Raw genomic sequence first — 18,076 nt, forward strand, 5'->3', positions numbered from 1 at the left:
AAGCTAGTGCGATAGCGTCAACTAATCACTGAGTTGTTCCAACCGCCTGAACGGGGCAGAATGCTCAATTTAAATTTTCAGTGCCTTAACCGGGCAATTACACTCCTGGTCCTCCTCAGAAGGAGGAAGAGCAAAGAGAGAGATAACCTGGGCTCTAAACATTTTAGTATGACTGGAGTCTTTAGGCCCGAACTCAAGACAGGTAGGACTCACCAAGAGAGAAAGAGGTCACCTACTTGTTTAACCGATGCTAAAGCCAGTAGCAGATTGGTTTTCAATGATAAGGTTTTCAAGTCCACAGACTCAAAGGGGGAGCCCTTGAGAGCTTTAGGACCATGGGCAGGTCCCACTCATGAAACCGGGTCTTGGCCACGGATTGTGCACCAGGCGGAAAAGACAGAACACTTAAGAGCATAGAGGCATCTGGTAAATGGGGCTCTAGCCTGTGAAATAGTATTCAAGACACTCTCAGGGAGATCAAGAATCAGCTGAATCAGCTTCTGTCCACAGATAGGCAGGTCGATGGCGAGTGGCTTCAAGTCTCATGGGTCAGCGAAGAGAAGATCATCGTCGCTGAAGGAGAATTAATCTGAGAGTCTATGGCAAAATACCTCTTATATAGCCAGATGGCCACGCCCATTTTGTCGGGTTCTGGTGGGCTTCGTTACCATAGGCTCATGCAGCTCCTTTGCTGAGCCACTGGTTTGTTTTTTTAATTACTGCATGAACCAATGGCTGTGCAGTTACACTGTGTGATTGTAATGGCTTCAGTCCTCCAAGAAAAAGGAGTTTTTCCCCAAGCGACGCAGTACGAGTGAAGTATCGAAAGGGAACTTCAAATCAAATTAATCTCAAAATCTAGTGTCATCTGTCAATCAAATTATGACACCTGAATACTTAACCTGAACAAAGACAATATTTAACTGTTCACAATGAAAGGATAATCAAACAACAAGAGTACGAAAAAAGCTCAAAAAGCTACGGCAAACACAGGGGAACATAGCTGACTCTCACAAAAACTCTCAAGATTTACCCCAAAATCACAAGACCAAATAAGCAGTCATTTTTAGAATAAAGAAAATCAAATAAGTCAATTCTAAGCATACTATTTCTTCATTTTATTTGGAAAAAAATCTCATTCATTTTCTTTATGCAAAATATGTTAATCGTCAGAATGAATATGTCATAATGATCGTAAACATCTTAATGGTCTGAAACCATTCCATTACTTAATGGTAATGGAAACCTTTTTTACTTTCTCATTTGATTTTGGGGTGAAATATGAACACCTAATAACAACCATCACTAACTAACACAAGTGTTCAGCAACAGCTAACCAACACTATCTTCACAGCGATGACAGCCAGAATATGCTTTCAGATCACACAAAACACAGAGAAAGAGTCTGGGAAGATCAGGCAATCAACTCCACATGGGCATTTTGACTCATTCATCACTCAAGTGATTATACATTTTAAAATACAACCTTCAAACGAGAACATGTGCAAGTGTTTAAAGAAATGGCACAATGGATGATAAAACATCACAACACAACAAGCTCAAACATTAGGAGTCTGATTAAAAAAAAAATAGTTTATCAAATAAACCAGGTTTAGTTGATTTGGTTCAAAATAACTAAAAATAAGCCTGGCTTACTTGGTAAACTTGTTTTATGAAACAGGCCCCTGATCTACCATAAAGTCTTCACATCTTACATCTCACATATTTTTAATGTAAAAAAAAAACTATAACAAAGTCACTTTCCTTTGCAAAAAAGTTTCTGATTCCTGATCATGGAGAGTTTCATTTCAACCGTTTCAATCAGAACTTCCTAAAAACATTTCTTGAAAAAACTAATTCAAACTAAACTCTGCAGGACCAGAAGTGATTAAAGGGACAGTTCACCCAAAAATGAATCCGGTCATTAATTACTCGCCCTCATGTCGTTCCAAACCCATTAGACCTTTGTTCTTCTTAAGAAAACAAATTAGGATATTTCTGATGAAATCCGAGAGCTTTCTGACTCTCCACAGACAGCAAGGGAACTACCACGATCACGGCTCAGAAACATAGCAAGGAGATCGTGAAAATAACCAGGGCTTCAACCGTAATGTTATAAAGCCGAGAATACTTTTTGTGTGTAAAGAAAACAACTTTATTCAACAATTTGTCTCACCATGTAGCACCATTTTGGAGAGTATTACATAAGTAGACAACATATGAAACGTCTTTACGTTGATACACTGTTTAAGTATTTTACGCTTTGATCTGAACATACACAACACATCCGCATACATACGTTACATATGTTGTTTGCCTATGTGATACTGTCCAAAATGGTGCTACATTTGGAACGACAAGTGGGTGAGTAATGAATGATGAATGAATTTTCATTTTTAGGTGAACTATCCTTTTAAGGCGATGATAAATCTGCAAATGTCTAACATGAGACAGACTTCAACTCTTCTAGTGAATGAGATTCAGGTTGTTTGTTCTATAAACTCTACAGATGCTGCATTAAACAGACCCAGAACGTCCCATTAAGCCTTTGAGACAGGGCTGAAATCAGGGATGATAGCGCGTGTGTCTCACCGTCCTGGTTGCCCCAGTCCCAGTCGGGCCCCCGGACCACCTTCACCCCCTGGAAGATTCCCTTCAGGATGATTCTGGACAGGTTCTGTCTTGGTGTCAAGCTCACTCTGAGATTGAGAGAAGAAGAGGCAGTTATTAACCTGAGGAAACCTTTCAAATCTGATCTGCTGCATACAATTAAGATCACTTTACACAATGTTGTCTTTGTGAACTTGATTTGTTTAAAAAATAAACTCGTCTTTCTGAATGATTCTAAACAAAATATGCATTTAATACTGAAATCAAACAAAAAATAGTTTGATACTAAATGCAAATGCATTAGAATCCAATAACCTGAGGAAAAATCAACACTTAATTTTTAGGTATACTAAAATTGTGGATAAAAACAGACTACAACTAGACTTCATTTTTACCAAATTCTGTTTTTCATTACTTTTCTGGATTCTATTTTTAATGGTTTAATTTTAATAAATCAAAAGCATCTCTGAGTAATTGATGTTATTTTATTATATATATATATATATATATATATATATATATATATATATATATATATATATATATATATATATATATATATATATATATATATATATATATATATATATATATATATAATTATTATTATTACTATTATTATTATTTTAAGAAATACCATGTTGTTTCTGGTAAATATTAATTATTATTTTTGTAAATAATAATTTCATTAGTAGTAGTAGTTCTATCATTACATTAAGTAATATATTTCTATCACAGTTTCTTCAAGTTAAACTTCTATTTTAGCAGGTTGCAGTGAAGACCTTTAGGTTTCCGTTTGTAAATGATTTGATGATAGTTTACTCAAAAGCAACGGTAAAACACTCATGAAGTGACTCTCAGAGCAGTTCTAGAGATTGTGTTTGTGTTCATGTGCTCATACTTGGCTGAAAACACCTTGAGAATCACACGCTCTTTATTACGTGTGTAGTAAACGAAACTGCGAGTCTGCTACATTTATTCACACACAGACACACAGAACATGCAGGATTCATATTTAAAGATTATTTTTATATATATTAAATCATCACATGAAGAAACAAGCTTTAGCTGAAGACACCTGAGCGAGAGCTTGGTTTACTTCAGACTGTTAAAGCAAGCAATGTCTAAATCACTGATTCACACTCGTTGAGAGCGATGAGGACGCCCACAGTCAGAGAGGACTGTATGTCCCGGTTTCTCATTTGGGAATGTGTGCTCCAGGACAGATTTTGTACATGAGCAGCATGATGGGAAACACACGCTCTCAATAAAACTAATGACAGAAGGCTGTCTAGCATCCTCCAGAGCTCTTCCAGAACACGTTGAGCTAAACACAGAGGAATAAGAACGAATCACAGCACATACCTTATAGTAAAGATCTGATCTGATCGGGGAGCAAAGGAACTGCCTATTCCCATAATTCATCCAAAGTATCAGCTGCCCAGCTAGACCTACTCCATCAGCTCCAGCACATCCACTCCTCAACGGTCAGAGATCTCAACTCGGCTTTGGGTTTCTCTCCAAACTGTGCGGAGCGCTAAGATCACGTCCGTCCTTACCTACGCTCTGATGCCATATGGCAGCACCTGCACGGCTCCAAGGCTTAAAACACAATCAGGATAAATCTCTAAGCAGTCTGTGTCTCCTGTGTCTCAGGTGTGCGTCTGAGATCAAAGGTAAGACGTAATCCACAGATGCAACGAGATGAACATCTCTCTCTCTCTCATCAAGTAAAACGTGGCATCTTAAACAAATAGCTTTTGTTGCCAAGGGTTTGACATACAGAATAAACTGCATTTGACTGAAATGCTGTATTGGAATAGTTTACCCATTCTGTTACTCTACCAATGATAAAACTGTGCTGTATAATACAGAGCCATTCAGCACCTGTGAGCTCCTGTTATTAGGATTTTCATTTTTCTGGGACTGCAAAAATATGTATTTACGGCAGTTTGGACTGCCATTGGGCGAGTTTTGTTTTGCAGGCATGACGACCCAGGTAATAATGAAAAGAGATTTTTTTATTCTTTATTATCATCAATTTTTTTTTTGTGCTGTAAAATTGAGTGCGTTTAAAGCAGGCTATCAATCTCTTCAGTTGAACGTTTCAAGTTTTACAATATTTCGCGCAGGTAACGCAGGGCCGGAGCTTGGGTTGGACACCCCCCTCACAAATGCTGCTTCTGTCTCTTTTTCCGTGAAAAGAATTGAGTTAATTTAGACGCAGAACGTCTTTGCGACTGAGACGAGTCAGATGAGCGTGGAGCCAGTGACGAGAGACTGTATGTCAGTAAAAACACACTCCTGTTACACTTTACCTGAACACTTGCTCTTCAGTCACACACACACTGTAGCCCGTTTCAGTTCATATTAAAGCATGAATGAACTAGAAGCATGCTAGAATAAATGTTCAAGTTGATAGCTCTCATTTCTACTGTAATGTTGAATGGTTATCGTCAAAAAAAGAAGATTTCCAGGAGACATCAGTAGTATTTGTATGTAAGTCATATAAAAATGCCATTAAACAAATCTAAAAAAAATACTGTCTATTTTTTACATTAATTTTAATATTGAATGTGAAATTACTGCAATATAAAAGTATATTTAAAAACTTTAATGTTAGGTGACATTAATCACAATTCAGTTCAGAAAAATAAAAGAATTGATTAGTTCATTTTTTAAATCGATTGGAAGCACTCAATTCTTTTACTGTACTTCCCCAAACTTTTAAATGGCAATGTATCACGGTTTCCACAGAAACAAAACAACACTGATAATAATCAAAAATGTGTATTGATCAGTAAATCAGCACACATGACCCTGGAGCACAAAACCAGTCTGGAGTCGCTGCAGAATATCTGTAGCAATAGACAACAATACATTGTATGGGTCAAAAATGTATTAAAAAAAAAAAAATGTATGCCACAAATCATTAGGATATTAAGTAAAGATCATGTCCCATGAAGATATTTAGTAAATCTCCTACTGTAAATATATCAATAATTTTGATTAGTAATATGCATTGCTACAAAACCTCATTTGGACAACTTTAAATGTGATTTGCTCAATATTTAGATTTTTTTGCTCCCTCAGATTCCAGTTTTTGAAACAGTAATATCTGAGCCAAATGTCTTCCTAACAAACCAGACATCACTGGAGACCTTATTTATTCAGAGGCCGCACAGATCTCAGTTTGACCCTCGGGACTGGTTTTGTTGTCCACGGTCACATATCAGAATGATTTCTGAAGATCCTGTGACACTGAAGACTGGAGGAATGATGCTGAAAATACAGCGATCAATCAGTTTACTATATATCCACACAGAAAACAGCTGTTTTACATTGCAATAACATTGTTTTTAACCTATTTTTGCTCAAATAAACGCAGCCTCTTTTAAAAACGTCAAAAAATATCCCAAACTTTTAGTGGCCAGGTAACACGGTTAGGATCCCGATAAACCCGTTTCAGAACAGTTATCTCTGTGAAGTTCTCTGGTGTGGTGTGTTTAATCGATGCAGTGAGCTCCATATCTGTGTTCAGCTCGCTCTGTGTGACACTGCTCTACTGTGTCAAAGGTCAGTCACAGATCAAGGTCAGTCCTCTTTTAGCCTGTTGACATCCAAACTGGAGTAATCCAGGGCCATACACAGAGACAACCTCATGCTACGTGACTGAAAACACCAGATCAGACACTATCTGTGCTTCTCCATTACCCCAGCACTACGAGTCCATCATCAACATCTACACAGATTTATAAAGAATAACAGATATTACTGTAAGAAAGACCTGCTGAGCTCCACACTCTCCTACAGTAAGATTAAAGAAGACAACACAACAGAAGCTAACTAGTAGCTGTCTTAGCCGATTAACAGGTCAGGCTGTGTGCTGAACATATGGGAGACCATATGGTGAAGCGTGTCCTAACACGAAACCAGACGTTACCTCCGCCTGCACATGACCTCTGACAGAGCTGCCGTGACCTGAGGAAGCACTTACCACTGATATCTGTGCACTGATAATGATGTACTTGTGTTAGTAGTGGTGTAATAGAAAACACCAGGCCCAGTTAGCATGACATGTGCTGCTTGATCTGAGTAACTGCAGGTTTGGTTTGTTCTGGTGTTGGCTAGAAGACTTCCCCTGTAAGTGCATTACTGCACACACAGCTGTTTTGAGTTATTCATGCCATCACTATCCTCAACAGAATCTGTCTTACTGATGTTTCTAAGAGAAAGCGAGCAGACAGAGGACTCACGGGTGTGAATGTGCCGTCTCGTAGCGCTCGAAGGCGTGCGTCAGCTCGTGCTTGTTGTTCATGTAGCACTGGGTGCACAGGTCGTAGTCGAAACACACCTTACACTTCCAGCGCATTCCCATGATGCCGTGCTTCTTACAGCTGTCACAGATGATGTTTGAGTGTCGGACACCTGCCAGGAACAAAGGGAAGTGAATCCAGTCTCTTTAACGTCTGTCTTCCCCAGGCTATAAAATAACTCCTACACTCACACTAGGGCTGCTCAATTATATAAAGCATAATATTGTAATCATGATTATTTAATCTAATTATGAGTGGGTCATATGACCAACACTTTGAGTGAATCATTTAACAATGTGATGGATCAAATACACATTTTCTGTAAATAAGATTGCGGTGACATCCACATTTAAGAGACCAGCGAACCTCTCAATAGCACAGCAGAATACTTGGGTATAACGTTAGCTAGTAGAAAAACTAATAAAAGTCCTCAACATTATAGAAAATTAGCTGTCAGTAATAAATCAAAAATGTATGTTTATAAGCTATTTACAATTTCTAATTAAAACAGAATGATAAGTAGAATAAGACAAATAAGTAATACATTTCTGATCATTTTTTTAAACTAACCCAAACTTATACTTGGACGTGTTTCCATGAGGAACTGGTTTCTATAGTCTCTGTAAATTATCTGAAGATAGTTTCACTCATGATGGAGATTTACCGCTGATCACAGAACCGACAAGATGCACATTAAATAATCGCATGAGAATTATTGAGCAGCCCTAATGTATAATGTGTTTATGTATTATTTCTATATCTCCCCACAACACTTCAGCATCCCGGTCCAAAGCATCGTCTCTGTACCAGGGTATATCTTTTATTTCACCATGTCATTTAAATTCCAACATTTTTACTAGGGCTGGGCAAGTTAACACAGTATTATCACGTTAATGCATTAACGGACCAATTATTTGAATCGCACATTAACGCAGTTTTTATTATTATTATGAAAGTCCATTGCTCGCTGGCTCTGAATACACATACAGACAAATCATGGGTCACAGGAGGGGATGGTTCCTGATCAGATTATTTAGGCTAAGCATTAGCATTCACAAACCACTGTGCACTGTTATTTTTGAACAGAAAAGCATGCAGCGAGCTCGTGATCATGACTTTATAAGAGTAAGTGTATCTCACCGATCTGAGCGTTGTCGTACAGCAGCAGGTCGTAGGCGCTCTGGTATCCCGTGCGGTAGTTAGTGCGAGTGCCGCTGTCCCACTGCACCACCACAGTTTTGTCGGGTGTAGTAGTGCTGCCCTGCCGGCCGATCTCCACCACCGTGCCCACGTGCCCCTCTCCTTCATCCTGGTTCCCCCACTTCCAGTCCAGACCGCGCACCACCCGCATGCCCACCTCCATGCTGCTGCGCTCCGGCTGCCCGCTGTGGCCCTCGCTGGGCTTGTGGTGTGCTCGGGGGCCGGCGGTGGCTGCTGGGGGTCGAGGAGTCTCTGGAGACAGGTCAGGGGTGACTGGAGACACACACACACACACACACACACGTCAGTTCAGCAGCGCTCACCTTCAGTATCACGCAGGGCTGCTCCATTATCACACTAATCTCAATCATCAATACTTTGGTCAATATTGTAATCACTATTATTTTTTATTTAGTCATTTATCAGACGCTTTTATCCAAAGCGACGAACAGAACCAAAACTAAAAGCTAAAACTTTATAAATACTACCTATACACATGTTAAAAATTAAGAAATTAGATAAAAATGACAAATGCATACAACAAAATTTATAAACGTAACATTTAAATGAAAAAATAAAGTTAAAAACAATAATACGTATAAGTATTAGGGGTGTAACGGTTCACAAAATTCACGGTTCGGTTCGATACGATACACTGATGTCACGGTTCGGTTCGGTTCGGTTCGATACGCTTTAGATACAGCAAAATGTAAAAACATCTCAACTTTTCAGAATGCCGCAAGCGCACCGCGGGTCATGTGACAAGAACCAACCAATCAGCTTCATCCTTTCCCGTAACAACGTTGAGAGCTCAGCCAAGATGAAGGAACAGCTGATCATAGTTGTATATGGATTGCAATTTTGAAATAAATTCAGTAGCAGAGCTACTGCAAGCGATTTTTAGAGCTGCAAATCCATTTATCCTTCGCTGAAATTTCCGCGTCTCATGGAGAGAGCACGTCATTGTTGCTTAGCAAAGACAGACGCCTCAGGAGAAAGACGCGCTTAGCGTTTTCCATGCGTTTTTAGGCACGATATGTGAACGGCCCCTAAGGCGCTCGCTCACTCAGCACGCGCTGAAGGCTCGTTGCAAAATGTCGAATGCATTTAACAGACCAGAAATATAAGATCCTAAAATAACCAACAGGTCTGGTGTTTGGGTTGGATTCCCTGTAAGCTATAGTGTCTAAATGCTGCAGGGATAGTTTGCTGCGTGCATGTTTCTCCTTTTTTTCGTCTTTTCCCAGATAGTACTGACGCATATATCCCAGATATTCCCGCTGGTTTTTTTTTTTTTTTTTTTTTTTGTAATCCCGCTGGTGTACCCTGTCATGTTGCAGATGCGACATACCGTTGTTTTTTTATCCACCACTCTCTTGCCATCACCATTATAGCTTAAAGGGAATCCAAAGTGCACCCAAACACCAGACCTGTTGGTTATTGGAGGATCTTCTCATTTCTAGTCTGTTAAACGCATTGGCTATTTTGCAACGAGCCTTCAGCGCGTACTGAGTGAGCGAGCGCCTGCTGAGTAGCCTAACATAAACATATAAGATGGTGTTTTTTTCTTCTTCGGGAGTGTCAGGGGCGTTGCCTGTTACGTTGTTTGGGTTATTGGGCTACCTTGTTGAACGCATATCATTATATTTCTTTCTTTCTCTCTCTTTTTTTTTTTTTTCAAATATAATTAATTACTCCAACGAACCGTTCGGTATACATAATGCGTACCGCGTACCGAACCGAAAGCGTCGTACCGAACGGTTCAATACGAATACGCGTATCGTTACACCCCTAATAAGTATGTATAATTTGTTTTTGTTTTGTTTTTTTGTTTGTTTGTTTGTTGTTGTTGTTTTTTGGGGGGGGGGGGGTATAGAAATGAATACTTTGATTTAGCAAGGATACTTTAACTGATCAAATTCATAACATTTCAGATAAACGTTCCATTAGTGAAAAAATAAAAAACTAAATTGTACTCCGCTGTTTTCAACACATTATTCATGTTTTTTTTTGTTTTTTTACAGCAAATCAGAATATTATCAGAACAATTTCTGAAGGTTGGAGTAATGATGCTAAAAATACAGCTTTCAAATCACAGGAATAAATCACATTTTAAAAACTATTCAAATAGAAAAGGTTATTTTAATAATAATATAAAGTTATTTTAAATAGTACTAAAAATGTTACTGCTGTGCTGTATTTTGGATCAAATGAATACAGGCTTGAGCAGAAGTGACTTCTTTAAAAAACAGAAACATCTTTCTGGTCATCATTGTTTGACTGCTAGTGTATTTGAAGTTAATATATAACAATGATACATGCGATCCAAAGAATCTAGATATAGACAAGTCATCTTTATTTCTTTCCACCTTATCTTTCAGCACAGAAGTCAGCTGTTTTCTGTGAATGTGCAACACTTCTGGTTCATTAGCTGCTGTAGACAAATAACAAGCATTTCAAAATGCAGTAAACGGTAAAACTGTATGAGCTACAAACCAGCGTGTTTATAATTAAGAACATTTATTAAAATAATATGGTATAATTTTTTTTTTTTTAAACAGCAGTTTGCAGCAGCATAACAAGCGGTTTTGTACAGCTAAAAATAACTGGAAGGGAATGACACCAGCCTTGTGATGTTATTAAAAAAAGAACCTGGATATAATAAAGAAAGCTTCAAAGCAGATTTAGAGAGAGAGAAATCCAACTTTAAAAAAAAAACAAACGAAAAAAAAACAATAATAATATATTTGTAGTGTTGTCTAGAACTTCTCAGTGGGTCATGATCTGGCTGCAAAAGGTATTTACGAAATGTTAATATTGGTTGGTTTTGTTGAAAGCCAGAGTAAACAATTCCCAGAAAGCATCAGTGAAGATCTCGGAGGATATCAGGGAGTCTGATATAGTTTAACATTATCCAGGTTTAATTAGGACTCACTGAAGCGCTACATCCTTCATTAGTTTCAGGCAGAATCACTGTGTTGTGATGTTTCTAGTTGGGGATGAAATTACTTTTACTGTGGTGAAGAGAAAAAGTCATTTAAAAAAGTCAATACATAATAATATCATGTGCTTTTTCCTTCAAAGATATTTACGTTATACTTTAATAAATAACTGAATAAATCCTGTTGGACAATAGTTAAAGTCAACATAAAACTGAACCCATTTCCTCAGCTTCTGAACATTTCTCATTGAAAGCCTCGTTTCACTTGAACTGTAACATTACAGAAACAAATTGGGTAGTGAATGTGTCATGCTGCATTTAAAACACTATTCTGCCATTAAATTAATTCTGCTTGTCAAACATCAATGCATTAGTGAAGTTGTGTACAAAGGCAAAATTGTTAGGACTTTAGTTCATATTTCAAGCTTGACCCCAGAGCAGAGATCCTGGATGTGGAATGGTGTAAGCAATCCCAAATCCAGCCGTGTATGTGCTCTCTCCAGCTGAAGGACGTAAGGCTGAGAGCACATACCTCATATTCTCATGACCCCAGTGCTTTTTATGGTTTTCCTGACTATATTTGTCATATACTGTAATATCCGTCATTTAGTCTCTATTTTTAATGCACTGGTCTGGGAAGATCCATCCACAATGACGTCTCACTGGTTTCAGACGTTGGTGGAAAAAACTGGGCATGGTCTGTCATCCAGTGTGAACAGGACTGGGGTTTCTGAATCACTGATAAATCACACTTTAAATGTTATCTGATCTATAAATGCATGCCTTTAAAAAAAGAAAGAGTATAGAACGGGGTTCCTTGCAGTGAGCCACAAAGCATGCATAAAAATGACCAAGTAAGGAAAGTTCATCAGAATATATCTTTCCATCTTCTCCTATCAGAACTGTCATTGTTCCATTCAAGTCAATCCAATCAAACCCAAATGCAAGCTTGTGAAGCAGAGATCAGACATAAGCAGCTGTAGTAATGAATCCAGTCAAAATGATTACGCAGCGGTACGTGACACACAGTCAAGCAGGCCTTGTACAAGCTGCTGAAATCAGATTGAATTAAACAGCTGTTTGTACTCTCATAACTACAACAGACGAGGAGAAGAGCAGCAGATGTGTGTCCGCTCACAGCCCTGGGTCCTTCTGAACAGATGGATGGCTCTGAGATTCACACAGACGTCCATGTAACCCGCTGGCCTTCACAGCACTGGACGATGCACAGAAACTGAAGGAAGACCTGAGACTGATCAGATCTGATCATCTTACAGCACAAGACCAACGCATGCTCATTATAATGGATCTGAGAGCTCCAAAGACATTTGGAAGTAAAAGAAAGAAATCTGTTTATTTGTGACGACAGGAATGCACAAAACAACTGCATTAGGCCTTTTAGTCCATCTGCATGCATATAACCAACAGAAACTGACCAACCCTTGTATGTTTCAGTCTGATTTCTTTATTCGTATTCTCCACGATGCATGTAATCTGAGGAGCGCTGTCTCCCGTCTCACTGTACTGTGAGCGTTTCATCCAGAGCAACACTTTTATACACAGTTCATGACATGCAGATGTAGAAGACAAAACTCATATTAAACCAAATACATCATTATAATCATATATGATTTATCAAAGTCCTTCAAGTGCTCTCTGGTAATTTCATAAGCATATCATGTTTTTATTATCACAATTGTTAGTATACAGCCTTTAACACAATACTTGACTGAATTAACTATTAAAAGACGCGATATGTGAACGCCCATAAGAACTACGTCTTCTACAGTACTTCAGATATGACGAGGAGAATCACAGAAAGTGACCGAATTCAAGAACATTGTTCCGGCGTCTCTCAAGCAACAAATAAACACCGCTAGCTTGGAGAATGCAGTGAAAACATCTCAGGTTTCTCGATGAAAACATGAGAGAAGTAAGGAAAAAAAAAACTTTTTTGAACATTATCAGAACATCTTCCTTGATGCGAGTGGTGCGTCACCAACGATGAAGAGGATGCAATGTCCACTCGTCGTAAAAGATCTTCTCCATTTCTTCAGCGATGATTACAGAGAGTCCAGCCGAGACGAGTGGGAACAGTTCTTGCTGGAGCCATGTATTGCTCCAGATGAGGATCCCATTCAGTGGTGAAACCAAAACACGACGTGCTTCACAAAACTTATTTGCTTAGCACACCGTTATTTGTGAGTCCCGCCAACGTCTGTGCCGTCAGAGCGCGTTTTCTCCGCGGCCGGCCTTATTTTTAACAGACTGAGGAGCCCACTTTCCCCCGATCATGTTTACATGCCCGTGTTTCTTAACAAGAACATGTAAAACAATAGAATTAAAGCAAAAAAGATTTGCTGACGGTTTAAAAGTTAAGTGTAGGCTACGTTCTACAATATCCTAATTGCTGCAGGCTGCATTACGTTTTTTCTTTGTTCACTTTTTTTTTTTTGCTTTTAATCTGTACTTTTGTTTGTTTGCACGCATCGTTAAAGGTTTTCAGCTACAAAACACGATGTGTAATGTTCAAGCTTATTGCGTGTAATCTTCTCTCAACAATAAATGGAGCTGAAAAAATAACGTCTGTCTCATTAAACTTAATTTAAATAAACAAATATTCAAATGAGATATTTGCGGAAAATGCCCATCCCTAATATTTGATATTCAAATTAGTGTTGAAGAAATGTCTGGCCTGCCTCTGGCGGCCACAGGAGGGTGCAATGAGCAAAACAAACTGCACAAGCGATTATGAACAAAACAGCATGATGTATTCAAGCATAGCTGAAATTAAAGCACCGATCACACAGATTGTAAGCGTTAAAATGAGTGCAGCTGGGCAGTGCGTTGAAAAGATTGAGAATAAAATAGAAGAATGATAATATTAGTCAAATTCCAACTAAATATTAACTTTCGAATGCAAAAATGGTGTATTTGAATTTAGGTGTGCATCCAGGAAATGCTGTGATGATGATGCAAGTGTCGTTGTTGTACTTCATCACTGTTGTTACTCCCATTACACGCTAGTCGTTATCGACGAAGGTAACGATTATACTGAAACTGTTTTCTTACCCAGGCCTGCGGTCAGTATACCAATTTCATAATGCCAATTTTGTCATTTGTTTCCAGCTTGTGTATTTCACAGCTCATGAAGAAAGTCACACTACATGAAAAAATACACATTTTACTCATGCAAGTTTTACTTGAAGTTGTATGCAACAACAAAAAAATGGAAAAAAATAAATAAATAACACAGTCCATCCAGATGAACACATCAAAAGAAAGAAAACCGGCATGATGACATGTGATGTCAACTGCCCATAAATCCATGCTAGAGTGACACGAGTCCTACCTCTGACAGAACGGGCTGGGGATGGCTTTCATCAGACACACCAGAGAGAAGATAAATCATTACTCATCCAGGATAAACAGCACACTGAAGGGGGATTACATCAACCCTCCACGAGCGGCCAAAACACATCCATTCCTCATGAAACCCAGGCGAAGAATCATGGCTAACTCTTCCAGCCAGCTGAGACCGCACTTAACCCATGGCTCGGGTTCTGATGAAACTCTCACTAACATATCCAGAGTTTGGAAGAGGGCCAGTGTTGTGATTGAGAATATGCACTACGCATCAGATGCTAAGAGAGCCAGCATGAACAGAGGACACTCAACCAGCCTAGCTCAACAAATCCACTGTTATTCCCATCATGTCCTTTTAACTCAAAACGCCAGATTGTGATTACAAAGAGTTAAAGCAGAACAAACACACAAAACACTTACAGGCCATTCGTTTCAGAGCGCTTCGAATCATCCTCGCTGTCCTGCTCGCTCTCGGTCGTCCACCGCAGTTTGTTTTGGGGTGAACTTTGCTCTGATTGGGAACTCAAGAGACTGGAGAGAGCAGAACAAACACATTTCCCTCCACAATGCTGTCATTGAAAACGTGTTTGGACACAGGGCTATGATGCAACGCCACACTTCTGCATCTACACAGCTTTAGAAGAGAACATGGCTTAAATAATGGGTGCATTACCTAAAATAGTGACACTTCTGTTAACTATCGGCTGGGGAATAGGAGAAGATAAACCGGTGAAGGCTCCAGCTTCAACACTGCTGAAGCTCTACTGTCTGTCTGCAGGGGAGGAGAAATGTTTAAAAGCTAAGTCAAGCCTGTACTTCTATTAAAATAAAACCCTATTTATTTGAGCTGTTCATTTGTCTTTTTTTGTCTTGTCCTTTTATTGGTGGGTCATCTTTTCTAGAGAAATTCACTTTGCCAGGGACTGATATTAGCAGATTTTCCACTTGCATGTGAACACTGGAAGTTCTTGACCGTGAGCGAAGAAGACACAAAGTTCACAATGTGTAACCCGTGGATAAATTAACACTTGTCTGGGACAAGTAGATTTAATAAAGCAAGTACGAGAGATTATTACTGATTAAAACATCCAAAACAAAAATAATTATGGAAGCACTGAATCTTGGCCACTCAAAGTGCCTCCGCTCTTCTGTGTCAGCCGCGCCACAAGGATGCGCTGTTTTCTTTCAAACCAAAGCATAAATACATGTAGAAACAGCACATCTTTGATTAATCAGAAAATAAATACATAAATAAAAAAGTCGGCAAAATAAAAAGCAGCAGACTTGTCCTAGGCCACTAAAAAAAAGAAAAGAAAATTGAGATACTCAAAACATTAAGTGGATAACTACACTAAATACATAGTGGTAGTACAGTACACGTTCAGCCTCTTATGCACTGCTTTGGGACAGGAATAGGAAAACCCAACAGGACAATTGACAAATCAATCCCGTGATTACTGATATAAGGCTTCCAGACATTATTAAACTGACTCGGCTGACCATTAACTAAATGGGAGTAGTTCCAGTAAAATCTTGTGTCATCCCAAAATAGTCAGAGTCTTATCACTTCTCCATCTCATTAATATGTTTTTCCTGGCTGCAAGTGTGAGAAGATTGTAAAGTCTCTTTTCACTTGATAAAATCAAAGCTTTATCAGGAAAACCAAGGATCCATGACCAAATCCTTATCAAAGACATCACTCATTTCATACAGTCTTACCCCAGTGTATCAGCAACTGATTACATGACCGAAGACACTGAGTGAGAGTGCACTGAAGGCATAGAGCTGAAAGGGTTTTGTTGAATGCATGTCTACGGTTTAGTGAAATATGCATTCGATGTAGAATTGTTAAATGTATCGCCTTAGCACGGTTACATACTGAAACCGATTTGGCATAATTCCCAATACTACCCCAATCTTCCTCACTTACAGAGATAGAAAGTTCCCTCTACCAAAGCAAGTCTAGTATTCAAAACTACTGGTCCCTCAAATGTAACACTAAGAACCTTACATAAACTCACTGACCTCTGTCCAGGTGTTTGAAAAAGACGTTTTTCTATAGGAGTCAGACTTCTATTAGTACATAATGAGGTATCCTTCAAAATATTGTTTCTAATCTCTAAAAAACAAAAGAAGTCCTGTTTTAATAATGTATATTTCCATCTCAGATCCTCAAAGGACATTAGGCCTTCTTCATCAAACACATCCATAAGTGGGTTAATGCCTTGATTCACCCAAAATTGAAACGTCCCATCAAATCTGGCTGGAGGGAAGTCTGGGTTATTCCCAATTGGTGTAAAAGCAGAGGTTAATTTAGTTCTTCCATCAAAACGACAAACAGCCCTCCATGCCTTAAGTGCATTTACAGTTACAGGGTTATCACCGTTATCCAGTAAGGATTTTATATTTTAAAGAAACAACAGCTCCACAAGGGGAAGGTTTGTGGAGTTATGGAGAACAACCCAATCAGAGATGAGCAGACCATGATATAGCTCAATATTAGGGAAGTCCAGACCTCCATTTGAACCTGGGAACTATAGTGCAGAAAACTTCCACCTTGGTTTGTGCTTGCTCCAAATTAAAATGCTTAGCCAACCATTCATGTCCTTTAAAACCTCTTTAGAGAACAGAACAGGTGTCCTCTGAATTGAGTAGAGAAGCTTGGGAAGGACAGTCACTTTTATAAGAGCCATGAAAGAGTGTCCCATCGGTTTAAACCTTCTCTAATTTTACTAAGCAGCACGGTAAAATTGTCTTTGAACTGATTTTTAAATACAGGGCTCACAATAACACCCAAATATATAAATCCTCCCGGGGAGCAGTTAAATGGAGATGGGGGGCTAATATCTGGAATGGTTTTCATAGACCCAGCAGGCACAGCCCTGACTCACTCAGATGGTTTTGGATCCTGAGGAGGAGGACTACTCTGACGACGTCTTTCATGCTCCTCTGGACTTTGCAGTGTAAGCTACTTGGCAGTCTATGGGACAGTCACAAGCCCCCCGGTTTTCATCCTAAATATCTTAAACTGTGTTCCGATGATGAACAACGCTTTTACAGGTTTGGAACAACAGGGGGGGTAAGAGATTAATGACAAAAATGTATTTAATTTATTTTTGGGGTGGAGTATCCCTTTAAGCGAGTAAACATATGTAACTTGGTCCAGATTTGTGGAATTGTAATGTTCAATAATTAATTTTATTACATAAGTAATATTTTGCATTGAAAAAAAGTAAAAATTTTTACATAGATCTTAGAAAGAAAATAGCAATCAGTGCATCTAAACGTGATATTTATTCATGTCAGTCCTGAAAGTGTGGTTCATCAACAGTACTGACCTTATATGATAACATGCAGAAATCTGCAATGAAATTTTGTCTTTACTTTCAAATCTATTAGGGAAATAAGGATTTACTCAACTCATGATCCGATTAACGATTTTTTTTTAAACTAAATGATACAGTAAATGAAAATATTCAAGATCCTTTTTTTAGGCTATTGCTGCACATTTCTTTGTGAAATTTAAATAAATAAATCAAAAGTTGACCTCCTATGTGTGTATTTAATGCTCAGTGAGATGTGTGAAGGGCAGGATTAGGACGGCGCGTGCAGATGCATCATCATCATCATCATCATCTCATTA

At 38.7% G+C, this 18,076-nt stretch overlaps 1 protein-coding gene across 5 annotated transcripts in view; it reads right to left on the reverse strand.

The window, feature by feature from the left end:
* The window catches only part of mib2 (MIB E3 ubiquitin protein ligase 2), a 59,671-nt gene that overhangs the window by 25,831 nt on the left and 15,764 nt on the right, over positions 1 to 18,076 (reverse strand). For 3 of the 5 annotated variants that reach the window (XM_052562892.1, XM_052562893.1, XM_052562891.1), the window contains exons 2-4: positions 8,067 to 8,399; positions 6,867 to 7,038; positions 2,593 to 2,699 (exon numbers count right to left, since the gene is read on the reverse strand). In XM_052562892.1, the coding sequence (XP_052418852.1) occupies positions 2,593 to 2,699; positions 6,867 to 7,038; positions 8,067 to 8,399 (612 nt within the window). Of the gene's footprint in view, positions 1 to 2,592; positions 2,700 to 6,866; positions 7,039 to 8,066; positions 8,400 to 14,853; positions 15,008 to 18,076 lie in introns of those variants that run through there. The other 2 variants (XM_052562895.1, XM_052562894.1) reach the window with 1 other exon arrangement.

This window comes from Carassius gibelio, chromosome B8 (genome assembly GCF_023724105.1).
Source record: "Carassius gibelio isolate Cgi1373 ecotype wild population from Czech Republic chromosome B8, carGib1.2-hapl.c, whole genome shotgun sequence".
NCBI classification, from domain to species: domain Eukaryota; kingdom Metazoa; phylum Chordata; class Actinopteri; order Cypriniformes; family Cyprinidae; genus Carassius; species Carassius gibelio.